This window comes from Apteryx rowi, unplaced genomic scaffold (genome assembly GCF_003343035.1).
Source record: "Apteryx rowi isolate R43461 unplaced genomic scaffold, aptRow1 scaffold_81, whole genome shotgun sequence".
Lineage (NCBI taxonomy): Eukaryota > Metazoa > Chordata > Aves > Apterygiformes > Apterygidae > Apteryx > Apteryx rowi.
In genome coordinates, this window is record NW_020451105.1 from 481005 (window position 1) to 505305 (window position 24301).

At 41.0% G+C, this 24301-nt stretch overlaps 1 protein-coding gene across 1 annotated transcript in view; it reads left to right on the forward strand.

Moving 5' to 3' along the window:
* Positions 1-24301, forward strand: part of ABTB2 (ankyrin repeat and BTB domain containing 2) — a 144259-nt gene that overhangs the window by 89040 nt on the left and 30918 nt on the right. Inside the window, exons 2-3 of the mRNA XM_026089412.1 lie at positions 2752-2898; positions 5592-5802. Coding sequence (XP_025945197.1) covers positions 2752-2898; positions 5592-5802 — 358 coding nt within the window. The remainder of the gene's footprint in view (positions 1-2751; positions 2899-5591; positions 5803-24301) is intronic.

Sequence of the window (24301 nt, forward strand, 5' to 3'; positions counted from 1 at the left end):
ATTGTGGCATACATTTCTACTTTGTTGCCCATTCGGTAACTCCTCTCAGTCTATTTAAAGAAGCGTTGAGAAGTGTTTTCTCATTCCCAGGCCTGCTTGTATGGATCGAGACCTGCCAGACCTGGTGAGCCTTTGTGAAACATTACGTAAGGAGGGCCTGATTCAAACCCTGCTGCAATCCGTGGGAAAATCCCCAGTGACATCACTGAGCTGTGGCACATGTCCGGGACCTTAGTAACTTCCTTATTTCTCTCTCATTCATAGGGGATATCCCTCAGCTGTACCAAGGCAGATGAGAACATAAATCTTATCCGCGACTATCTTGTATGAGCAATTTTCCAAAAGTGAATAAATCATAACTGTTTCCTCTTACCCACAACACCTGGCAAACTATTAACTGAAAAGCTGAGAAAATGTTGTTTCATTTGTGAGCCAATTTAAATTATTCTACAAATCTTTACTTATTTTTAGTTCCCTGTTAGAAAACAGGACCAACTGAAAGTGACTGGCAAAGGAAATGTGCACCATTTTTTTTCCTCCTGTCTGGTTTATTAATGTAACTGCCAGTTTCTTATTTCACCTCTGTAGAGCTGTGTGCCTCTATTTGAAACTTTTGACAGATCAGTCTATTTTCATTCTCCCTCTGTCATAAATTCAATCCATATGTCTTAAAACATCCTTTCATGGCATTAACATGGAAAAGGAAGTGGCCTCTGTATAGGAGGCTACAGTGTATTTAGCAAGCTCTTCTGGTTTGCATGCATCCCTTCTGTTGGTTCTTAAAGCCTCAACTTCCTAATTATTCAGATTACAGAGGGGATTGGCAGAGTTTTCTTCACTAACTAACAGTAATGTACAGTGAAGAAGCACACAACAAGATAAATCATTCCCTTATCCTCAAAATGTTCAGGAAGTTTTTGATGTAATCCTTGGCTTTGCCACCAAGCAGGATGTGAAGAGGATGTGAAAAGGGTAGCAGAGATCAATTCAGTATAAAATTTCAAAAGAAAACGTCAAGACAAAGAAACAAAGGTCTTTCCCAATGTGCTGCATTTCAGCTGGCAGGGTTTTGTTTGACAAGAGTTCACAGCACCTAAGTGACAGAAGGTCACTGCAACATGAACAGATTATTTCCGCATCTAGGACTGAACAGGGGTGGGAAGGTAATGAAGGTCTGAACTGAATTGTATTGGTATGCCTGTGCATGGACAAAGGTTAAAAATAAAAATACAGGGTGAAGCAGAGTAAGATAACGGGAAGAAGTGGATTCTAGGAGTCCTGGTGTGAAATCAGAAAAAATTCAGGCCTGGGATATATTGCTGGGATTGTGCGATAGATTCATAATTAAAAATATGGTAGCAGCTGAACACCAAGATACGGGGGCACTGGCTGAGGTGACTGCAAAAGGCTTTTCAGAATCTGCCTACGCTGTGAATGGAGAGTCACACTATGTTTCATTGGACCTCACTGCAGGCTGCTGCCAGAAGAGAGTCCAACTCCCCTGCTCCAGCCTCAGTCACATATCCCTGCTCCCTGTCTCACATCAGCTGTAGGGGTCCCATTCCCACCCTTTTCTCTGTGTCATACAGAGCAGTCGTGCTCACGGTGTGAAACAGTTCAGCTCACTAATTTGAAGAAAACCTAATCAACTAACTAGTTTTTGGTAGGAAGGAGGGGGAGATGATATTATTCTTTTGGCTCCATACACTGCACTAACTTGCAATGTGGCTGCAGATTTGCCATGCTCGACCAAAATATAAGGGGTGGAAAGCGTGGCTGTGGGGAGGCAAATGACTCTGCCCCTTTTGGTGACAGCCTTCGTCTTAACATGAAGCCATGTGTCAGGTTTTTTGTAGTACCCTCAGTCTTCACTACCATTCCCACCCAGCTCACGCAAATGGCCTCTAATTTGCCAGCAATACAGAAGGAGTTGTAAGGATATGCACCAAGCAAACTGGGATCCCAGTCACAACTATACAAAACTGCTTGCAAATCAATAGTACAATTCAGTTACTATGCATTAATGCTCATGTTTGCAAAAAAAAAAAAAGTTTGACACATCCTTAAGAATGGAAGGAGTGTGTGTGGTGAATGTATGTGTGCAATATAATTATCTTTCTAATCTCACTCTCTAATTGGGGGGTGTCATTTATGGGGGTGAAAATATAGTCAACCTCAAAACTTGTGGGTGTAGTTTGGCATATCCAAAGGTTCACACATGCAGAAACCACAATCTACACATTTGAAAGTGCATGCAGGTTCAAAGAATTGGCGTAACCCATGGTCTTATTTTCAGAGCTGCAAAGATTGTAGCTACTGTGTACCTTAGATGGACTTGAGGTTATCTTCCACACCCCTAAAAATCAGGCCCTTATATCTAGCAATCTGCATGCAGCTGTTCAAAGGCAACTTGTGTGTGTCCAGCCAAGTTTTCATATAAACAGTATTAGAGACTTCACTAAAGCTTTTCATGTAGTTTTATCTCAACTGTAATTTGTTTCTAGTTTGTACAGGCTGTAGAAACAACCAGCTTTACTCCCTAGAGTCCAATTGCACTGTTTCAGTTGTTCCAATGGTATTTACAACACTATTTGATTTTGTTTGAACCGTTCAAAAGAATTTGAGTCTGCTGACTGATAAAGGAGCAAATGCTGTGTTCACGTTCCCTATTGCTACTATCAGTAGAGAGACTTGCTTTTCGACTCCCGTAACTTCACTTGTAACAGGTCTGTTCTTTACTCTCTTCCCCAGGTGTGCTGTCTCTGCCTGCCTACTTTAGCCCATACAACGACGACTCTGTGTGCAGCAATGGACGGGCTGATGCATATGCCCAGCTGGAACTCCGAACTTTAGAGCAGTCTCTCCTGGCAACTTGTGTTGGAAGCATCTCCGAACTGAGTAAGTTCCAGGTGTAATTGAACATGGGATTCTTTCAATGAAGTAGGAGAGCTGGTCCCTCTGCTGTTGAGGTCAGCGGGAACATTGCCATTGTTTACAGCGTGAGCAGTATTTGGCCAACGTTGTGTAAGATTTAATTGTCTCATGGTGCTGTTTATGCAGACCAGGTTGTTTCATTAGATTACTTTAATTCACCCTGGAGTTGTATAAGATGTGTTTTTTCTAGCCTTTTGGTATTTAGTGGTGTTAGTGCTAATGGAAGATGGATGCTTCTGCCTAGATACCGCTGGAGGCTTTCTTGTGCTGTAATGGAACATGGCAGTGACACCTCCCTCGGACGGCTAAAAGGGTTCTCTTTTAGTGGTTCTGCAGTGGAAAAGTCCAGAGTGCAGGATATTCAAGAGAAAGCTTTTTGGTTCCTTAAAGAACAAAAAATGGAGAAAAATATCTGATTGCAGTTCAATAATAAAAATTTCATCAAATTTTCTTTTTTAACGCTAACCAAATGAAACGTTCCATTCCTAGACTACTTACAAAGCTCCTTTAAAGTAAACAAAAATTATTTGTGTTTTCCTGGTCCACTTTATCCTTGCAACATTTCTGCTGGCACTGCTCCACCATCTGAATGCTAATGAATGTCAGGGGCCAGCAAAGAGTTGCCATTTATTTTGCAACCTGCCTTATTTTGAGGTTTTCAAATTCCTTTAACACACCTCTATTTATCCTGGAACACAAGAGAACATTTGTAGCATGGGCCTATGATTGAATACAGCTTCCTCTCTCTCTTCCCTGTCCCTGCTTTGGCCCTGCTTCTGGTCATTACATCTAGTGAATAGATTTCCTGATACAGTTGCCTACTGATTTTTTTTTTTTTTTGGGGGGGGGGGGAGGGGGAGAATGTTGCTGCACATTGCCAAAAAAATAAAGAGAGTGAGTGTGCAAGGGAGAAGGAACTTTATTCTGTGCTGGAAATTTAAATTCCAGATGCGTATCTTCTATAATCATTCAGGCTTCTGTGTAGGTACCAGTGCTAGAGGATTCATGATATTCTTGTAAAATGTTTGGATTCTAGAGAAAGGTTCAGGAGCTACTGAAGTAGAAAGGCAGAGATATTAGAAGTCTTTTCCATTCCAAAGTGGGTCCTTAAACTGAATTTACTATGCAACAAACAAGTGGTGTGGTTTTACATTGCAAACTGAAATTTTAACACTCCAGCTATCTGAACCACTAATGATGTTGTAATGTTTAGACATACAGGAGCTTTGTAGAGGTTTCTTCCTAACCAGTGTAACCCTAGTGCCCCACAAATTCAGCTGGAGGTTGCTTGTCGCTTGTTGTTAGACTTAAACGAACAGACAGCTTTTCAGAGGGAAGTGGAAATAATTCATATTTCACATGGTAAGTTCAGGGCACTTTCTCAGGAACCAGTTTTGAGATGGGGGTGACTATTTCAGTTACCTCCTTTCCCGGTATTGTAACTGTAGGACACAATGGAGTAACGTTTCCTGTGAGACTTTTAGGGGACTGTAAAACATAAAGCAGCAGAGGATTCTCCCAAGGAAAAAACAGACCCTAGCTATGTATAGCAATCTATAATAATCATTCATACCAGTGGGATGGCAGTCACACTGCTTAAAGATGTAGTGTCTGAGGCCTTTATTGCAAAGCTCATGTAGAGTTTATAATGCGCCACAATAAAAAGAGAGTAAGCAGGGTGTGCCCAAAGCAAGCTTGTTACACAAACGCCAGCCTTATGTGACTAAAGGCTCCCTGCATAGCTGCTGCCTTGTAGTCATTGCTCTGTGAACTTCTTATAAATCTGCAGCCTTACAGTCCTTTCCTGGAAGAAATTGTGTAACATAGGCCTCCTACTTCCACTGAGTCCACCGGTACTCTGACACAGAGGCAGGTTTGCTAGAGTTCAAAGACAGAGAATTGAGCAGCTCAGAAAGCCCCTGGATTGAGAATCCTTTAAGGCTCAGGGCAAATTTTTGGCACATCTTGTGACAATCAGCATGATAAAGACAGACTTTTTAATAAGAGAGTCAGGTCTTGTTATTCTATAGAAACCTGCAGCTAAAATGAGAATGAGAGAAGCAGACCCCTGAAAGAAGGGATTTCTACATTGAACATAACATCATTAATCTATCACAAGTACCTGGCTAGGAGGATAGAGCCTGGTAACCCATTTGAAAGAAATGGGAACAATCTTGTGATGTAAAATGGTGAAGCTGGAGACTAGCACAAACTATCTGTATTGGTGCTACTCGCTTTGCATTGTGTAAACTATGCTCCCAGCTCAGGCAACGACCACTTTACAAAGGTATCAGTAGTTTTCTTAGACAGGCAAGAAACTGGTATATGTGATTGGAAAGAAGAGAAAGATGGCATTAAATCAGGATGGAAAAATCACTTGTACAGCTATCGTTATGACTGCATGGTGATTGAGAGGTATTTAATTGTGTATTTTCTAACTAATAACTTGTCATTTGAAGAAAGTTAAATTTCCCTTACAACAGCTTGCAAAGTGGCAGCTTGAGGGCAGCTTTTGGCTTAGTGGAGGATAAAGAATATTTGCACACAAAGGACATTTCTCTGAGCTGTCAGAGATTTTATTTAGCTGAAAAAGCGTACTTAAAAGCATTGTGGATGAATAGTCAAGTGATGCTTTTGCATTCTTTCTTTTTCTGCAGGTGACTTGGTATCACGAGCAATGCACCACATGCAGTGCTTGAACACCCTCCGCCCAGGCATGAGCCCTGTTCGGCAAACTCGGCAGCAGCAACCAATCTCCTGGTCCCCTGATGCTCTCCACACCCTCTACTACTTCCTACGCTGTCCTCAGATGGAATCCATGGAGAACCCCAACCTTGACCCTCCAAGAATGACCCTGAATAATGAACGGTATGTAGGCTGGTCAACTGCTAGTAGTCAGGAAGTTGGGCTAGGAAGGTCTCCTTTTGTAAAGTAACTGTGTGTGCATGAGCATCTTGCACGGTTTTGCAGGATGCTACCCATCAGGCATCAGTTATTCCTGCAGTCAGGCCAGATTATGTTGTCAGCCTTGCCAAGTTTATGAAGCCTGGAAGTAGAACTGGAAAGTGAGCTGTTTTTTCATGCAGTCTTTCCAAGCGAGGCATATACTGTATGCTGCCAACAAGGCTTGTCTAGAGATGCTGCCAAAAGTACATGTGGTTGCCTAAAGCAGTAGAGACCTTACCAAAGAAAATGTTACCTTCTGAATAGTGCCAATTAATGATTGTCATCATTCTTGGGAAGAGGAGTATTGTTTGCTGTGAAGAATTTTGAAGGAATTTACAATCATTCTTCTTAAGGATTACTTCAGTTGATGATATGTGTCTGGTATATAAGGAAATTTATATATGAAGCCAATAACTAAACAGAATATGCAGTGGATCACCCTACCTTCTGCCAGCGTCATACCTGACTCTAAAAGTAGGCCCATTATTAGAGCTGGTCAGAAATTTTCCAGCGGGATATTTTTTTCTGTTAGAAACCTCCCCGGTTTCCTTCCTGCCCAGCTCCTTGGCAGTCTGCCTGACTGGTGGGAGCCGAGAGCCTAGAAGCCCTCGGAGCCCTGGCCACAAGCTGAGTTCCTTGACAGGTCAGGCAGACCCTGTTCTTGTGCCCCTTAGCTCAAAGGCAGGCTGATACACTACTGCCTTGCAGCTGCGTTGTGCAGAGACCCAAGCTTTTCAGGACTGTTAGGATTCCCCAGTTTGAAATAAATATCCAATTTTGTATTTATTTCAGAGGTTTTGCCTGAATGGAAATTCTGGTTTCTGACTAATATTTCCTAGTATTTATGCTAGCTTACCCTTTGGATTTCCTTTAGCCTGCTGGACATCAGGCAGATGGCTGTGCCCTGGCCATCCCCAAAAGCAGTCTGTGGTTGGGAGATTTCGTAGTGTAGTGAGGTGTTGAAGCCTGTGGTGGAGGCTGCACTCACAAAACAAAAAAGTGGGGTGCTTGTTGGACAGGTGAACGGGAAAAGAACATCTCTGCAGGTTTGTAAATAATGTGGTTTCTTCTTCCCCCCTTGGGCTTCAGTGCTCTCAGCCCCTGCTTCTAAAGTTGGTATAAAATCATAGTAACATACAAAACAATTCAATTTTCAAATACCCAGAATTTATCCCCCTTTTTCTCTTTCCTGTAACCTTTTGCCCAGACAGGGATTATGGTGCTTTTTCCTCTGCCCCTTGCTGAGTAGCCTGTTTTTGTCCTGGGCCACTTCCTAATGGCTACTGCTCCTAATTGTCAAACTGCATTGTCTTCAGTCTGCGTGGTTTTGATGCTGCAAGTCAGCCCGGTCCCATGCAGCCCTGCATTGGCCTGCACTCAGCCTGTTGGCTGAAGTCAGCAGGACTGAAGGCCTGTTATAGCTGCATTCTCCACCACTGGAGACGTGGGTGATGGCTTCATAGATAGAGCCTGGCTGGTCAGGAGTGAGGAGGCCCCCTGAGAATAAAAGTGGACTGAACTGTCATTTTTTAAGCTGAATTTCCAGGCCAGAGTGTAGAAAAATGGACTGGACAAAACATACCTATATAATTTCAATTTTGGTGAGTTACTTTAGGCTAAGGAAAGCTACCAATAAGGAAAAAAATATAAAATTGTCACCCTTAAGTTGCCTGTTCTGCCATAACATTTTGCATGTGCCTGGTCTGTGTAGCTACCTCCAGTGGTCACTTGTTTTCATTTCCTCTTGGTAGCGGAACTGTTTTTCTGTACTTTTTCCTGGTTCGTCCTGGACCTGCTTCTGTGACGCCTCAGTCTGGCTGGAGCTCAACTGTTCTGCGTAGTTAAAATGATTGTTCTTCTGTTGATGCTTGATCCTTCCCCAGAAGAAACTGTCATTTCAAAAAGAACAATCTGTGGGCAGAACTGTAGCAGCAGAGAGAGAGAATTCTTGGACATGTACAAAGAACCAAGAGGAAATAAGTGATGTTAAGTTTAATAATAATAAAAAAAAAAGGCATAGGTACACAATGCAGAGCCCATTGTCAGCTTCTGTTTTTTGGGCTCACAGATCTTAATCAAATCATTTAGACACTGTCTGGGCCATACCTAGCAAAAGATTGTTTATTTTTCATTTCATGTTTGCACACTGCAAAATATGAGTTTTCATGGGACCAGATCCTGTTAAGTGCCATGTGCCACTAGCTCTCACAGTTGTAGAGTTGAGGCTGCTAAGCAGCTTGTATCAGAAATGTAGATTAAGCTTTTCATTTGGTTTGTGTTCTTTTCAATACTCGCAGTATGATAATGTTACTGCAGCTACTTGTTTCATACAGTGAGGATGATAAGTTAAATCACAAGTGCAATCATCTCTCCAATTGCTCCCAAACAATCCTCTTGCTATGGTTCACTGGACCTTTTTTTGAAAAGCAGGCTACAGTTCTATTCTCTTTTAAAATCAGTACTGAATCCTATAACGGCTGTTGTAAGGGAAATTTCTGTTGTTTTTTTCTGACCAATACTTAGCTGTAAAGGAAATGAAAGGCGATATATTAAAATGGAGCAAAAACATTAGAAAAAAAACAGAACATGAGGACTATCAGGTTAAACAACTGATTTTGAAAAGTTTATGGAACCTGGGAATTAAATTAATACCACCCAATAAACCAACAATGAACATCCACCTCTATCCACATTGTTTAGCATAGCCAGTGGGATAAATATTGCTAGCAGCACTTTATACAGAAGGTTGTTTGCTCTTTCCTAGCTCAAGAGGAAAGACAGCTGAGGCTACGTGTGAGATACCAGACTCATGGCGTGATAGATGAGAGCACTGAATCACCTACTCTGGCTTGGCAAAGCTGAGCAGGCAGTTATTTTATTCTTTTCTGAGCTGTGCTAAATCAGCTACAAACTCTTCATTGCTCTATTGTGCATTTATGTTCTCTCTGGAATATACTTGTGATTTGCACTGCAGTCCCAGTTTATTTTCTCCTGAAAAAATCTCGGTCACAAACAAGGACAATAACACTTGACCTATCCTGCATTTATTTGTGCTTCGGTTCCTAGGCTTCTCTATAAATCTAGCAGTACTGAATAACAATCTGAAGCTTTGCAAAGAGAGGGATGGCTATTAGATCTGCAAAACTGGTAAAACCCTATCCTGATTTTTGGGCAGATCTGTGGGCCAGGTTGCTGCAGTGGAAATTGCAGTTGTTAAATACATCTAGGGATCTGACGACCTATTATCTATTTTACTTTCTATTGTCTGTCATCAGCTTTCTGTGTGTCGTACTGCAATGCCAAGTGCTGCAAGAATGGTAGCAATATAAGATCTGGAAGGTCTTTAATGTGCTTCCCTCCAACATGAAGGCAAGGATAGAACTCAAGTTCTGAAACCATCTCTAATGGATACTGTCATGTCTGGGCTGCCATAAAGGCCTTTTAAAAACCTAGTCAAGCTTCTGAACATATCCTGCAGCAGATTGTTTGAGGTATTAGAATATACGCGCTTGCAGGTAGGTATGCAAGGCACCCCAATGAACAGAACCAGTTTAAAATCATATAAAGTTGTGTATCTTATCCATGCTAAAGGCTATGGCAACTAAAGCAGTAGCATCCTGCAGGAATGGGATGGGTGTAGCTGTCTGTCTAGAGCTTGGCAGACAGAAGAGTTTTCTGGTTTAGACTCCGATATGCAAATGTTTTTGAGTGCCAATAGATTGAATCTCTGAGAAGTTTGGTTGGTTTTGTCTGGTTCTGATAGGTACCTCCAGGTGAAAGCACTGAAGCAGCAGAAGAGTTGAGGCAGAATTAGAGAGAAAGCACCCAGGTATCTTAAGCAAAACACGTTGAAACATTTCCACAATGAGTGCAGCTGCTTGCTGTCTGACCAAGCCATGAGCCTCTTGGAACCCCAAGCTGACCTCCTTTGCTGCACAGGCAGTAGACCATCTGCTGTTTGGTGTCAAATAGGCCACCTGAGGAAGTGTTTTGCAAACTCAGTGCTGCTTGTGCAATACAATACTTTGGCAAACCAATTAGACCCTGAGGTGAGAGCAAACTGCTTTACTCAGGAACAAGCACCTAACTCCCTGAAGGCAAAGAGCTTGTCATCAGAGAGTACATCTGTCTGCTGCCGCCAAAAGTGTCTATGCTGGGCAATGAGATTTTCTGAGTTTCTCAGAGATCAGAGTGTGTGTTGTGTCAGAGATCAGACAGTATGTTTTTAGACCATGAAGAGTGAGCAGGCGTGTGGTGCTCCCTCTCTCTCCACTCTGTGTCTGCTCTGTTTCTTTTCCCATTGCTTATGTCAGGCTGCCTGAACTTGGGAGCCCTCTGCCGTGTCAGGTCGTATCCCAGGGCAGCAGAGCATGTTTGCTAGGATTGTTTGGGATACTATGACTTGAGAAGGGCCATCCAGAGGTAAACTAAGTTTCTTTCTCCCTTCTTCACTTTTTCCCAAGTGGAATATAAGGCCCTTGACTTGTTTTTAATGGTGTGTCCAGGCAGGATTGCGCTCTCAGTGTTACTTATCTCAGGGAGTATTTGTCTGCACAAATTGAAATCGATACTACAGTCTCATTTTTCAGATGGGTGCACTAGTCTGCCTCAGGTTAATTGACTTAGCCAAGATGGTGGGCCAGCCTCAAAGCTAGGAATAGAGACCATTGACTGTCCTTACCCTCCCAAGAGGACGCAAGATCCAAAAAATACAGGTTATCCCATGGGTACAGCAGTTTTGTGGGAAAGATAGCATGATCTTAAGGAAAAAAGTTAAATTCTGTTTCCTATTGTGTAGCTGATTAGCTAAACAATACACGTGTCTTTGGTGAGTAGGCTGAGCTTTCTTCTCTTCCAGCTACCCTATTTAAAAATTTATAATCATGTTTGCCTATTGCTGATATTGTTGGTCTGTAGAACGTTCTAAAAGTAATTCTAGGCTTGCCCATCATCAGTTTCCACGGATCCAGTCATGCCAGAGCTTTCTGAGCTATCCAACTTGCAGACATGCCAAGTTTTACACATTGTCCGAGTTTGCTAGTGCATTATTTTATTCCAAATGTCAGTGAGTATAAAACAATTTGCATTAGCAGAAGCAGACAGACTGTATCCATCTGATTCTGTCAGTGAAAATCCAGTAAAACGACAGTAGAATACCAAAGCTGATGTAGAATTCGTCAGCCAGCCAACAGTAAAATTCGGAGCTTCCCAGTTTGGAAATTCACTGCTTTTAGGCTGGAAAAGCTGTGTACACTGCAAAAAGCCAACTACAATCACACAGGGGGCCACCTCATAAGAAAAGAGAAAGCATTATTCCCTTTTTCAGGCGCAGGGGTCTGGAATGCTTGCCTCAGATCTTGCTGCTTCTCTAGAGGAGTCTGTTTTGGGAAGTGATTGTAAATGAAGCTAGCATCACTCACCTTCTCCCTTGCTGCTCTGAAATCCTTCAGAAAGACTACTGATCATTCTGCTTTCAACTGAATGGCTGCTTTTATCTACAAAGTTCAAAAGTGACCTAAAAATTTTCCTCTGTGAGACAGGAGTCCTCCCATTACATCTGTCGCCTCATGTGATCCAGGGTCCATGAATAAATATGCAAAACATATTCTTCAGTAGGGCCAAGCAAGAGAAATGGATCAGTGCCTACTCTCCTCTGCTACATTATCTGGGCAGGAGGAAGGAGCTGAGCCAACCACTACTTGTGCCTTCTCTCTGTGGTGTATTTCCAGCAGTGCCTGCTCGAAAACATTATTTATTGGATAAGGATGGGAAATGCATCTGATGCTGCCAGAAGGAAGACTCTAGCTCTTTCATGCTATATTTGAGCTATTGATTTAAATAGTCATTAACTAGAATATGTGGTATTTGTCTTATGTGGCATATAATCCAAACTCTGTCTAGCATGGAAACCAGAGATGGGTCAAAGTTAATAATTCCCAATGCAGTGTCAAAATCCTGTCCAAGCATCCCTTAAATCAATGGTACTCAAGTTTGCATCTCAGCCTATTATACTCTTAAATTCAAATACTCAGATTTGAAGACTAAGACTTAAACAATTCCAGATATAGTGAAGCAGTGGTGTTATGCCCTTATTTTATTTTTCATACTTCGTAAAATTCAGTCTGTCCTCAAATACAGCAGAGAAATGCCACTGACTTTTTATAAGAGAAAAATGATTTCTAAGTAATTTGCACACGTCTTTTCCTAGAGTGCTACTTTCAAGAGTCCTCTGGCTCAGTTCCCTATCAAGTTTCTTGCAGTGTTTGAAGAGAATAGAGAACCCCCATGTTTTGGTTATTCATAAATCACCAAAGTGCCCATCTAATGAAGATAGCCATCTCATCTTATTTTTAAATTTCGTATTTTGATCTTGCTCAATACCTTTTACTTGGTGATCTCTAGATTTATAATTAGCAGTAATTAAAGCCTTCAGTTCTCTCCCTCATGGTTAGCTATTTTCTTCCTCTGTGTTCAGAAAATGTCTGGCACATTAAATTTTCATCCAAAATGGCTTCTGACAGGAAGGATTTGATCACATGGATCCTTCTCATCTGAAAAAGTATACAACAATATCAATTCATATTAAAAAGAATACTAACATCCTAGTTACTAGCGCAAATTGTCTGCAGAAAGTCTTGCTTGGTGTTGCATGGGCTCCCAACTGACAGAAAAGGACAGACAACCAGGAATAACCTGTACAGCCTGCTGCTGAGACCTGTTTGCTTGGGATGCATCTTCAACCTCACTGGGAAGTATCGCTACTTTCAGAGCTAGTTAAGGCTTTTAAGGAAAAATGTTTTCTCCAGATGGATATTTCCAGACTCTCACTGATGTGTCATGAGGCTTTTTTCCCCTCTACTCTTTTAAACTGCAGGTTATGGAATTTTATTAAGTGCAATAGCTATATCATAGTCTGCCTTTTAGATTTATCTATGTCATCGTCTTTCCTAATTCAGATATTTACATCTGAATTCTTTTCTTTTACAGCCATATCCGGTTGTTATGGCTTATCAAGAACAGAGTTTGATACATTTAGTTCAATGAGCTGTGTCTTTGAAAAGCTCCGCAAAAAAATAAGTTCTGGGATTTCTTGCCTGAGAGGTCTTAGGCTGTTCTGTTCTCTCTACAGCTACCTCACTAAGGACATGAAATAGCACTGCTGTTTCTCTCTAAAACTAGCATTCTGATGTATCATCCTGTAGCTTGTTTAGAAGTCCATTCTTCTCCATTCTGACTGGAGAGCAACATCCTGCTTTACAGTGTGTACTGATGGGGGTAATACAATATATAAATAATAAAAGTAGAGACTGATTCAGGAATTTGTCTTGAGAGAGTACAATGCTATAATCATATATTCATGTTTAACAGTACTTAAATCCACCTTTATTATCCTTTAAGTCAACAGGATGCTTACAGAAAGACATATATGTCCTTGAGGCTGTTACAGTCACACCCCCATGCAATAGTCCCATTGATTTTTTCCAAAGCTATTTAAATATAGATATACTGGTTATGATACAGGAAAACAGAACGAAGCCTTACATTGAATTGTGCCATTATGGCATTGTTTGTCCAGAGTGGACATAAAAATATGTCCCCCTTCTTAAAAAGAGAAAAATTCTGAGTTTTTTGTGCTATTCGCTATTGATGGAAGATTAATTTGATAGATTCATTAGTAGATTAAGAAAGCTACAAACAAATAAGATCATATTCCTTCACCAGCAATGAGGAGAGAAGCTGTTTCCATGTATTTTTGCCTCTGGACTTGGACCAGTTAATGTCAGACTTGGTTGTGATTTTGAGATATTCATTCAGTAGGAAGATGAAATGAATGGCCTCATTTCATAGAGACCAATAAGCTACAATCAACATATGGTATCTATTGACTCAAATTAAATGTTCATTGGCAGTCCTGACTCTGACCTTAGGCAGGATTATGCATGTGTTGAGCCCCTACTAAACAGTTGCGCAGTATATTAATATCTTCCACAATTTTGAGAATTGAGAACATATGACACTTAACAGGAGGAATCAGTAACTTTATTGGGCTTGTGGTGGGCAACTTTCACCTTCCTGCTCTGTGCGGTGGCATCTCAGTGTATATTACAGTAGTAATATCTACCCTCTGATGTCTTAGCCAAAAAAAACCACAGAAATGCTTGTCATCTATCTGCTTTTTAATAGAGTCAAATCTCATGCTAGTGTTTACTCCTACCTATGAAGTTCCTGATTCCCTAACTGAAAGGCGGGTTAGAGATCCATGCTGAAATGCTTGTTTGTGTATTATTTTTTGTGGGGAGGGGTGGAGGGGGGTATGCTCTGAGCACCATAGGACTGGGTATGTGAGGTGAATTAAAAATCAGTCATATAGTTAAAGCCAATAGGTAATAGACAGTAGTTATGTCCATGTTCTTGGTAATATGCCTGTGTTTGCCTGACATTATTTACTGAGTTATTGTTAAATCTCATGGTTTTTTTAAATGGTTCCTTTCTTTGTAGTTCAAAGGTTTTAAAAATAGAATCTGAGGAGTGACTTTGCTAGTAGTGAAGGGAATTAATTGCAAACCTTGAGGATCAAAGTCATCCTCGTGTAACTCTGCTGAAACAGGTAATGCAGTCTACTCTGGGTTAGATTTGTTTTCTGTTTTTATGTTATTTATCTAAACAAACATTGCCCAACTTTTTTTTTTTTTTTTTTTTTTTTTAACTCAGAGGGCGTCACACGAGATATAGACTAGCCTTTCTCCCATAGTTCTGCCTGTCAGCACTTTGTAATGTTCCTGGAGTGTCTCCAAAGTAACCTGTATCTTCTGATCTTTCTGTGTTGGAGCAGGGGTGTGGTACAAACATAGATTATTTAAATTCTCTGCAAAACTGCAAGAAGAGAAATCTCACTGTGCACCAGATTGAACTACACAGAGCAGACTTCATGGAGAGTAAAGAGACTCTCCCCCGCTCTGTCAACCTCAGCCACTCAGGGAAGCATCACAGTTGAACAAGAACATCCACAGTGAAAGAAATATTTGACCCTAGTGGCTGTATCTGAAGCCATGTACCAAAAAGTCAGGCTCTTAGGCTGTCTTGAAGCCTTGCTGTTGAATATGTACTGGTTCCCAGGGGCAACAGTTTAGGATGGTGTGCAGCCGTCTCAGATGTCACCAGTACAAACATGCAGGGGGACAGATCATCTGAAAGATTGCCAGGTGCAGATGTATGACTTTATAGGCTGAAACAAACCCCTGTAAGCAGATGAGCTGACAGTGCAATCTAGAGTAGATGTGCTCACAGTCCCCTGACTACAGGGGCTACCACAGTTTGTCTTCAATTCAGTATTTGTCAGAGAGAGCTTCAAGTAACACATGTTGCTTGGCAGTAGCAGTGGGGTGAATGATCATGGTGGGTTTCACCGGATATTAAAAAAAAAAAAAAAAAAAAAAAGCTATAGCTTTCTAACTGAGCAAAGACTGGGATGGGAAGGAGGAGAGAGAAATGCCACTGCTCTTCTGAGCCTGAAAACTGTGGACACTGTGGACCACAGGAATGGAAACATAGATATTGTAGCAACAGCTGGAGCTGGTTTGATGCCAGCCGAATGTTCATATTACTTGTCGTTGCTAATCCACCTCATTTCTGAGCTTGTTTTCAGCAAGCCACAATTAAGTTCCTTTGATCCCCAAAGGGTTCAACTGATCTAACACAATAGGGATGGAGATAAATAGAGCACTGCGATAGGGGTTACTGAAGGAGTCTAGGAGAGCCACATGAACTACATTTGCTGATTGTATCTCAAGATTGTTGGTAGATTATCAAGGTGCTGCCTACTTTATATTAAAATGTAAAAAAAAAAACAAAGCAAAACAAAAACTAATCTGTTTTGTGCAGCTCCAAGTAATTATTAAATACTGTATTACTGTATGAACTGAATGAACATCAGAGCTGTGAATGTGCAGGGTTGGACTAGACTACCTCCAGACATCCCTTGCAAGCCCAAAGGTTCTCTTTCTTTGGGCATGACCAAGACTTAACAAAACAGCTAGGCTTATTGAGTGCCACAGAACTGTCAGTGATGACAGTTTTGTAAAAAAAAAAAAAAAAAAACCCAGGGATTTATTGCCTAAGGAACTACATCCCTGGGAACTCTGTCTGGAGTTCACTTTCTTCACGAACATAACTTTTAAACTGAAATACAGATCCTGTTTATTGATTTGCTGCTCTGCAAAAATGARCAGGTTGGAGCAGCAGAGGAAAAACATATTAGTTACATGCCCATAAGATAGTGGGCAGATAAAGGGAAAGGAAAATGGAAAGATCTTTATGTCATTCCCTTTCCCACTGCGAGACCATGGTGCTTGACTTGGTAGAAAAATATCAGTGAGAGTTGTATTGAATTTTGTTATGTGATTTTAAAAAAAGTCTTCCTAGCCCAACAGTGTACATAGGCATCTTATGAATAACTCCATGTAGCCACAAATGATTCTACAATGAAAATATTAGAAAGTACATGTAAATTAAGTGTATATAAAGCATACATACTTTGTGCACAGGAGTGCAGAGTGCACAGGAATGATTTATAATCTGTAATGTTTCCTCTGTGCTGAAAAAGCACCTGAGTGGATATGTGGAGCAGTACCAAATATATTTGTGAAAAAATCAGCTTAGTGTCCTGGTCCATACTGGTCATTGCTGCTAGCTGTTCTGCCAGAGATAGTTCTTCCTTTCTCTGGCACATGCCCCAACCATTTTTCTAAATGTTTTCTCTTGCTTTCTTGTTCTCCTCCAAAAGAAGAATCGTTTGCCTTCCTCCCAGACATCATAGACATTTGTAAAGGAAGTAATAGGGCAGACATCCGTGTACTTACCAAATTGCTCAGGCAAATTTTCCCTAGAGACTTCTGTTGCATCCATCACCTCTTTAGTCTTTGCAACCTCCACCTGTATGCAAGGGAATGAGTCAGTTATCACAACTTTTCTCTCCTCGGAAGACATAATCTGGAGCCAATCAAACAAGTTTAGGCCGGATATGCAGCACGTACACTGGGCCAATGACCTCTGAGAGCCATAGGCATGATAGCCTTTAGGCAGCTGGGTTCTGTAACCTACGAGGTGCTGCTGCTTCATTTTCTGGACAAAGAACCTCTCCCTTCCTGACCAGGGTGAAAATATAGCATAAGTCCCAATTTGAGCCATCCTTACCAGTGGTTTTATGTAAGTGTGAGGAGAAAAAAAAGGAGCTTTAAATAGCTTTCCAATTCCTCTGGGGAAAAGGTTGCCAACATGGGCAGTCATATGATCTTCTCCTTCTAGCTCCCTCTTCTTTCGTTTGTATGTGGTTGGCCAGGTGGTGGACATTTGGTTTGCACAATACAATAAGGATTCAACATCTCCACTCTGGTCTGTTAAAAGTATAGCAACTGCAAGCAGTGTGAAGCAGGCCATTGTTACTTGTCCTGAGTGTGAGTGCCAGTTGCTTACAAGGATACTCTTGTCAATTCTGGCAAATGTATTCCCGTACCATGGATTGAAGCATTGTGCAGGCCATTTTAATGTGACCAAAGAAGTAGCAAGGTAGCACTTTGTGAAATTCAGGCTGCCATTTTCTATGATTTTCAGTGAGAATAAGGAGTTTGGTCAGCTTCATCATGATCCCTGGGAAGGGAATGGAGCAAATAATCCTGGAAACCATTTCCAAACATATGAAAGCCAAGAAGGTAACTGGGAGTAGTCAGGATGGATGTATGAAGGGGAAATCATGCCTTACCAACCTGAAAACCCACGATGAGATGGTGGATGAGAAAAGAGCAGTTATGTTGTTTATCTTGACTTTAGTAAGGCTTTTGACCCTGTCTCCCATAACATCCTCATCATAGACAAATGGATGAAGTATGGGCTAGATAAGTGGACAGTGAGGTGGACTGAAAGCTGGCTGAGCTGCCAGGCTCAAAGGGTTGTGATCAGTGACACAAAGTCCAGCTGGAGGCCAGTCTCTAGTGGTATACCCCAGGGGTTGATACTGGAGCCAAGGCTGTTGAAGATCTTCATTAATGACCTGGATGATGGGACAGAGTGCACCTTCAGCAAGTTTTCAGACGATGCAAAATTGGGAGGAGTGGTCGACACATCAGGTGGCTGTGCTGCCATTCAGAGGGACCCCAACAGGCTGGAGAAATGGGCAAGCAGGAATCTCAGGAAGCTCAAGAAAGAGCAACGGCACAGCCTGTCCCTGGGGAGGAATAACCCCATGTAGCAGTACAGGCGGGGGGCCAACCGGCTGGAAAGCAGCTTTGCAGAGAAGGACCTGGGGGCCCCGGTGGACAGGTTGAACATCAGCCAGCAATGTGCTCTCATGGCAAAGGTGGCCAACAGCATCCCGGGCTGCACTAGAAAGAGCGTTGCCAGCAGGTCAAGGGAGGTGATCCTTCGCCTCTACTCAGCACTGGGGAGGCCACATCTGGAGTGCTGTGTCCAGTGCTGGGCTCCACAGTATGAGAAAGCCATGGACAAACTCAAGCAAGTCCAGCGAAGGTCCACAAAGAGACTGGAGTATCTGCTGTACRAGGAGAGGCTGAGAGAGCTGGGGCTGTTTAACCTGGAGAAGAGAGGGCAGGGCAGGGGAGGAGAGGGGAGATGTTATCAATGTGTATAAATRCCTGACAGGAGGGAATAAAGACGGAGCCAGACTCTTCTCATTGGTGCCCAGTGAAAGAACAAGAAGCAATAGGCACACGCTGAAATACAGAAAATGCTATTTAAATATATATATATATATTTTTTTTTTTAACTGTAAGGCTGGTCAAACACTGGAACAGGTTGCCCAGAGAGGTTGTGGAGTCTCCGTCTTGGAGATATTCAAAACCTGACTGGACACAGTCCTGGCCAATCTTCTCTAGCTAACCCCGCTTTGAGCAGGAAGTTTGGACGAGACAATCTGTAGAAGTCCCTTCCAATCGCAACTGTTCTGTGATTCTTTGATTCTAATTACAGTATTTGTCCCTTAAAGTTGTTTTGTGTGTGTCATCCTAGTAACCTCCCAATCTTTGACAGGTATCAGAGCATTGTTTGCTAGAACTGACTATTCAGTTGGACAGCAGGCAGTTACCACCTAGCTAGAGAATAATAAGGTGTTTTTCCAGTCTTTGTTGTTCTGTCAAAAATATTATGGAACAGTCTTCTGTAAAACATTATTTTCTATTTTCATAGGTGTTTTACAGTAGACCTCAATGCTTGCTGGAAATCACTGGAAAGACCGTCTTTGACCTAAGCAATCTCTGGCCAGTGTCCCCTATTTGTAGAAATGTTTGAAAACTAAATAAATGATCTTGGGCTTTTTTCTTTAGCAATGAAGAGATAATAGCCATTGTGTGTCTGTGTGTGTGCATGTGGGTACTACCACTCTGCAATTACTATGACTGTAGTTACAGCAATTACTGTAACTACTGTAAAGATTTCAGTGTTAAGTTCTTGGCTTCTGCTCTTAAATTTCCATCTGTTCAGATAAAAAAGAAGGTGCGAGAAAATGAGAGCCTGCAAGTTAACTGCCTGTATTCTCAGGTCTGGTACAAATAGAAATCTTCAGTGCCTGCAGGCACCCTGTGTTGTGTATTGTTTATTGTTTGCTATTTCATGATGAGAAGACTAAGTAGCAAACAAGCATCAAAAAGGAAGGAAAGTTAATCCAGGGAAACTTGAAACAAAACTGTTGCAGCCTGTTTTACTAAGAAGGCATTATAGAAATGCAGAGGTGAATGAGGCAAGGTCTCCTGTCATTTTTTTTCAGCTTTGGGACAGTGACTGCCCTTTGAAATAGTAGAAGACTGACTGTGAGTCTGAACTTCTCTACTTGGCTCTTGCTAGTTTGGTGTCATTTGACATCTGCCTGTCTCCATTTTTTCTAGGTATAGATCTTAAAAGACAATATCATGGTACCACTGTAGTGCTCTTGTAATTAATATAGGTAAGAAATAGTACCTCTGTGGATGAAAGGTTCTGAGCACGCTGTGAAGAACGATGATGGTGCTGGGCCAACAAGTTTCTTCTTTCTTTTTCAGTAATTGCTGTTTCCAATTGAAGTTAATATTATTTCCTATTTGACTAAATTACAGACCTTCAATTGCAGAACTTGCCTGTTTCCTGAGGAAGGAGTTAGCTGATGCTTTAACAATGGCCATGCTAAATAAAGGCACAATTCAGAGCTTCTGCTGTGCAGCAGCCACGGCTCACGAGTTCTTGGGGTTTCCTCTCTTAGTGTGCCCAACAGCTTTGTAACAGAGAGCTAAGAGCTAAGCTGTTATGAAAAGTAAATGTTTCTGAGTATAACATGATAATAGCAACAATCATTCTTTCTCTTTGACCTCATGGAGATTAGAAACTAAGCTTTCCCTGAGGTAATCCTAGATCGTATGTCTCTGCTTTGTTTCCTTTTAAAGGAGACCTTGGCAGTTTGTACTTGCTGGTCCCATACCTCTGAGTGCAGGTACTGCCATGACCTGATGGTCACTTGGGAAGCCAAACCATACTGTTTTCATGAAATGTTTTTATAGTAAATGCTGAACTGACTGTTTTTTAAAAGCATGTCTGCTCTGCAAGACAAATCCTATTCAAATGAGTTGCATATCTGAGCTGATTCAGCTCTGATTTGTGGATTCTTCTGGGACTAAATGGTGTCGTGTTGATATGATGCATGCTGGTCTGACGTGTTTGCTCAGAGAGGAGAGAAGCTGAGCTATGTTTTGCTCTCACTGCTAATCAGTGTAAATCTGGAGTAATGCTGCTGAAAGGGGTAGTGTAATTCTGAAGCCAAACTGCTGGGAACTGCAGTTCCATTGAAGAGTTTGTACCTCAGGTCTGTTCTTAGGTGCTCCTTGCATGTGTTCAAAAGTGTGCCATAATGACTAGAGAAGAGAGCTGAGAGGCAAGTGTTGCACGTTTTTATTCCTAGGCTTGCAGGAAAACTCTCTGCTACTGTAAGCAATTCACTTAGCTATTACCTACCTCTTCAGCTTCCTTCAGAAATGTAAGACATCCCTCCAGAGAAATTTGGGGTCCTTCTGAGATGGCTGCTTTATAATTGCTAAGATTTTTTTTAGCAGGAAAGGTTGTGTCTCTGTCTGTGATGCACCACTAGGACAAGGTAGTTAAGGTAGCTGAGAGGAATATAAGCACGTGAGCATGAAGTTATGCCAGGACTAATATAACCTGCTCAGAATGTATTGTGTTGCAATTAAACTGCTTCCAGCATCCAGACTGTGTGATTAAGAGCTACCTCTGTGCAGCACCACACTGTGCCAGGTAGTCAGTCCTCAGCTCTCTATTGTGGCTGCCAAATTCTTCAGGAAGGATCTCTCTGAAGAGCTGATGCATTAGAACATCACAGAAACAGATGTTCCTTAAATGACTTTCCATCTGGGCATCCAATTCTTCCTTATATAAGAAAAGTTACAATAGTTTAATTAACTCACTTTGGAACCTCTCTTAGTCTGCTAAACTCTCTGTGTTGAGACACTCAATATACTTAATCTTTGCTTAAAGATAAGTGACCAAACTAACTTAATCTGACTGTACATGTTCAAAAGGGATTCACCCCAATCTAGTGGTGTAAACTAGTCTTGGCTATGTTTGTACAGCTTTATCCATGTAGTCAGGGCCCAATGTTACCTGATGGGAAGAAAGGCAAGTGAAAATTAGTTTATTTCACAAAGAGTTTTGTTTCTTCACTTTTCTTTGAGGTAAGAACTCTGAGAAGAAAGATTCCTTATTTCTTTGTCCTTTTCCGAATACATTTTATTAATTACTCTTCCTTTGTGTGGAATAAAGACAGTTGGGTGTTGATAGGTTCATTCAAGGAATAGGTAATGAAGTGTTGAGCGGATGAAGGTTCTGAATTATTATTTTTTTTCAACAAGCTAAAGAAAAACAACTGTGAATGGTTCACTTAGCATCAGAATTGGTGTGTGTTTAACTGTATGTCATTTTTAACAAATCATTCATTGATGCTTCTGTGGTTGTGGATCTGTTTTCTGACAACGGAATATGAACAAGGCTGAACAGAAAAAATATCCTTGTCATTTGGGGTTAGAAGCAAAAATTGTCATTTTTTCAGGCCAGTCATAAGGTAAGTGGCTAATTGAGTGCCTTGGAATTCCTCCTTGTTCCTGTAGTGTCCACCATGCTGCACCCTTACAATGCTCAAAATAAAGCACGCTGAACCTCCAACAAGAGAAAGTTTTAGCTGTGTATAAATAAACTCCATTCTCTTGCCCCCATTAGCATGTTTGTTTTATCTGTTAATATGAGACTATTTAAGTGTACCTTTTGAGAGAGAGAGAGAGAGATGGGATAACAGATAACTTTGATATGGAGAGTTGGATGAGAGTTGGTTTTTTTTAATCTACCTCCTAGCCTGTACTGCAGATGCCATGGATGTAAACAAACATTGCTAGCTTGTTACTCAGCCATGTGCAAACTCAGCATAAAATCTGCACTCTATAATGCAGAGTACATGAGATATAAAAATTTGACAAGATGATATGTAGGAAGTATTGCTTATGTCACTGTGCATGCTCGCCTCCTATTTGTGCTAGAAGTCTTGGCACCTGCATGCATGATTGCATCCAAGTTTTCAGTAAGTGCCTTTACAGCTCTCTTGTTTGCAAGATTCAGTCATTTGTGAAGATTGCCCCTAACTGTGGTGTAGAAATACATGTGCTTTGAGGAATGGGTGCAAGTTAACTCCTAGATTCTGTAGTGTACATGTGAATAACATTGTCATCCTGGAGAATCTGGGAGAGCAATCAAGTGGGTTAGCTTTACGGGATGGTGGCATTTAAAAGACTAGAGGTCAGACTTGCCAAAGTTCGTGATATTTTGTCTACTATGGCTGCTGTCTGCAGCACAAAAATTCATTATAACAGGAACTCTGTAACATTTGACCTTAGATCTGTGGACCTTTTTCTAAGAGAAAGGAATGTGTTCTTATAATTCAGTAGAGAGGACAAGAGGCTAATAATGCAAGAGATGGCAAAAGCTTCTCAGTTTAACTTTACATGTTTTCTATCTACATTGTTCTTGATTAGGCCAAACTGTTACCTGCTGAAAAAACTCCTGCAGGTGTATATATTGAGGTATTGAAACATAAAATTAGTATTTGACATTTACTGGAAATTCATACGCTATAACAATCAAAGCAAGAGACTTCAGCTGACATTCTAGCATGTGTAAGTAACCATTCTGGAAGCAGACTTAATACCGGAATTTGTGGCGTCATCTGAAAAGCAGTGCAGCTCTTAATGCTGAAATGTAATGCATGTATACACTAAATTTAGTATATTTGTAATTGAAAGAATTTGAGCTCTAGAAGTTATGTTCACCTACCAGAATCCCACAGTTAAGCAGTTAAGTCTGTCATTTATAGGGCTACTTGGGATCATTGATATCACCATGAAATCATGGTGATACAAGTATAAAGAATTTGAAATTGGGAGATTTCATGATATTAAAGACAAAGTGGAAGAGTAAGAAGATTTCAAGTCTAGGATAGAATGACTGTAACTGCATTGTAATAATTGTTTCCTTTAAATTTAGGACACGTGTTGCTATTATTGTTTTTATGCTTCTTGTTTCTATACCCTTATATGGCACCATTTACTTAAGTGTCTAAGGCAACTTGCAAATATGTAACTCATTATGCTTCCCAGTAATAACAGCACATTCACTCAACACTGCTAAAAAACTTCTTTGGATGAAACAGAAGAACTCGCTCTTCATTTCTGCCCAGCAGTTCTTTTCACCATTTCAAGACAAGAACTGAGGAACAGAATGGAAGCTCCTTGAAGATATAGGTAGAATATGTTTGTTGAACTGTTTGTCATTAGGACAAAGCAGTGTTCTCTTCCTAAATAATAATTTAAAAAATGCCACGATGGCATCTGTTTCAGCCTGCAGTGAAGTTTAATCCTCCTTATACCTTTCATTAATGACAGATCTTCTGTCTTACCTAGCACTGGCTTAGAGAGAAAGTACTGCCTATTGATTCACAAATGCTACACCCCATGAGCTTGATTGCCTTTTATTCACGTAAACAGACTCTTAAACTTTGGCTATTTTGTGACACCTTCTGTGATTGTAACACATCAGCCAGAACATGAGTTATATAATTACACTGCTGGGTGAAGTGGATACCTGATATTAGTGCACATACTAAATTGTACCTAAGAGAGGTCCAAAATCAATTCTCTTCATCCACACGTATTACTCTGTTCCTTATGCCTTCACGCTAAATTAGTTTCTGCAACTTTTCTCCTCAGATTCCAGGAATATGAAAAGCCAAAAGATTATTTAGATTTTCATTAAGAAAACACTGACATCAGCATCAGGTGAGATTCATGTTACAAGAAGGCCAAACTCTCAGCAGCATTACATGGCATAG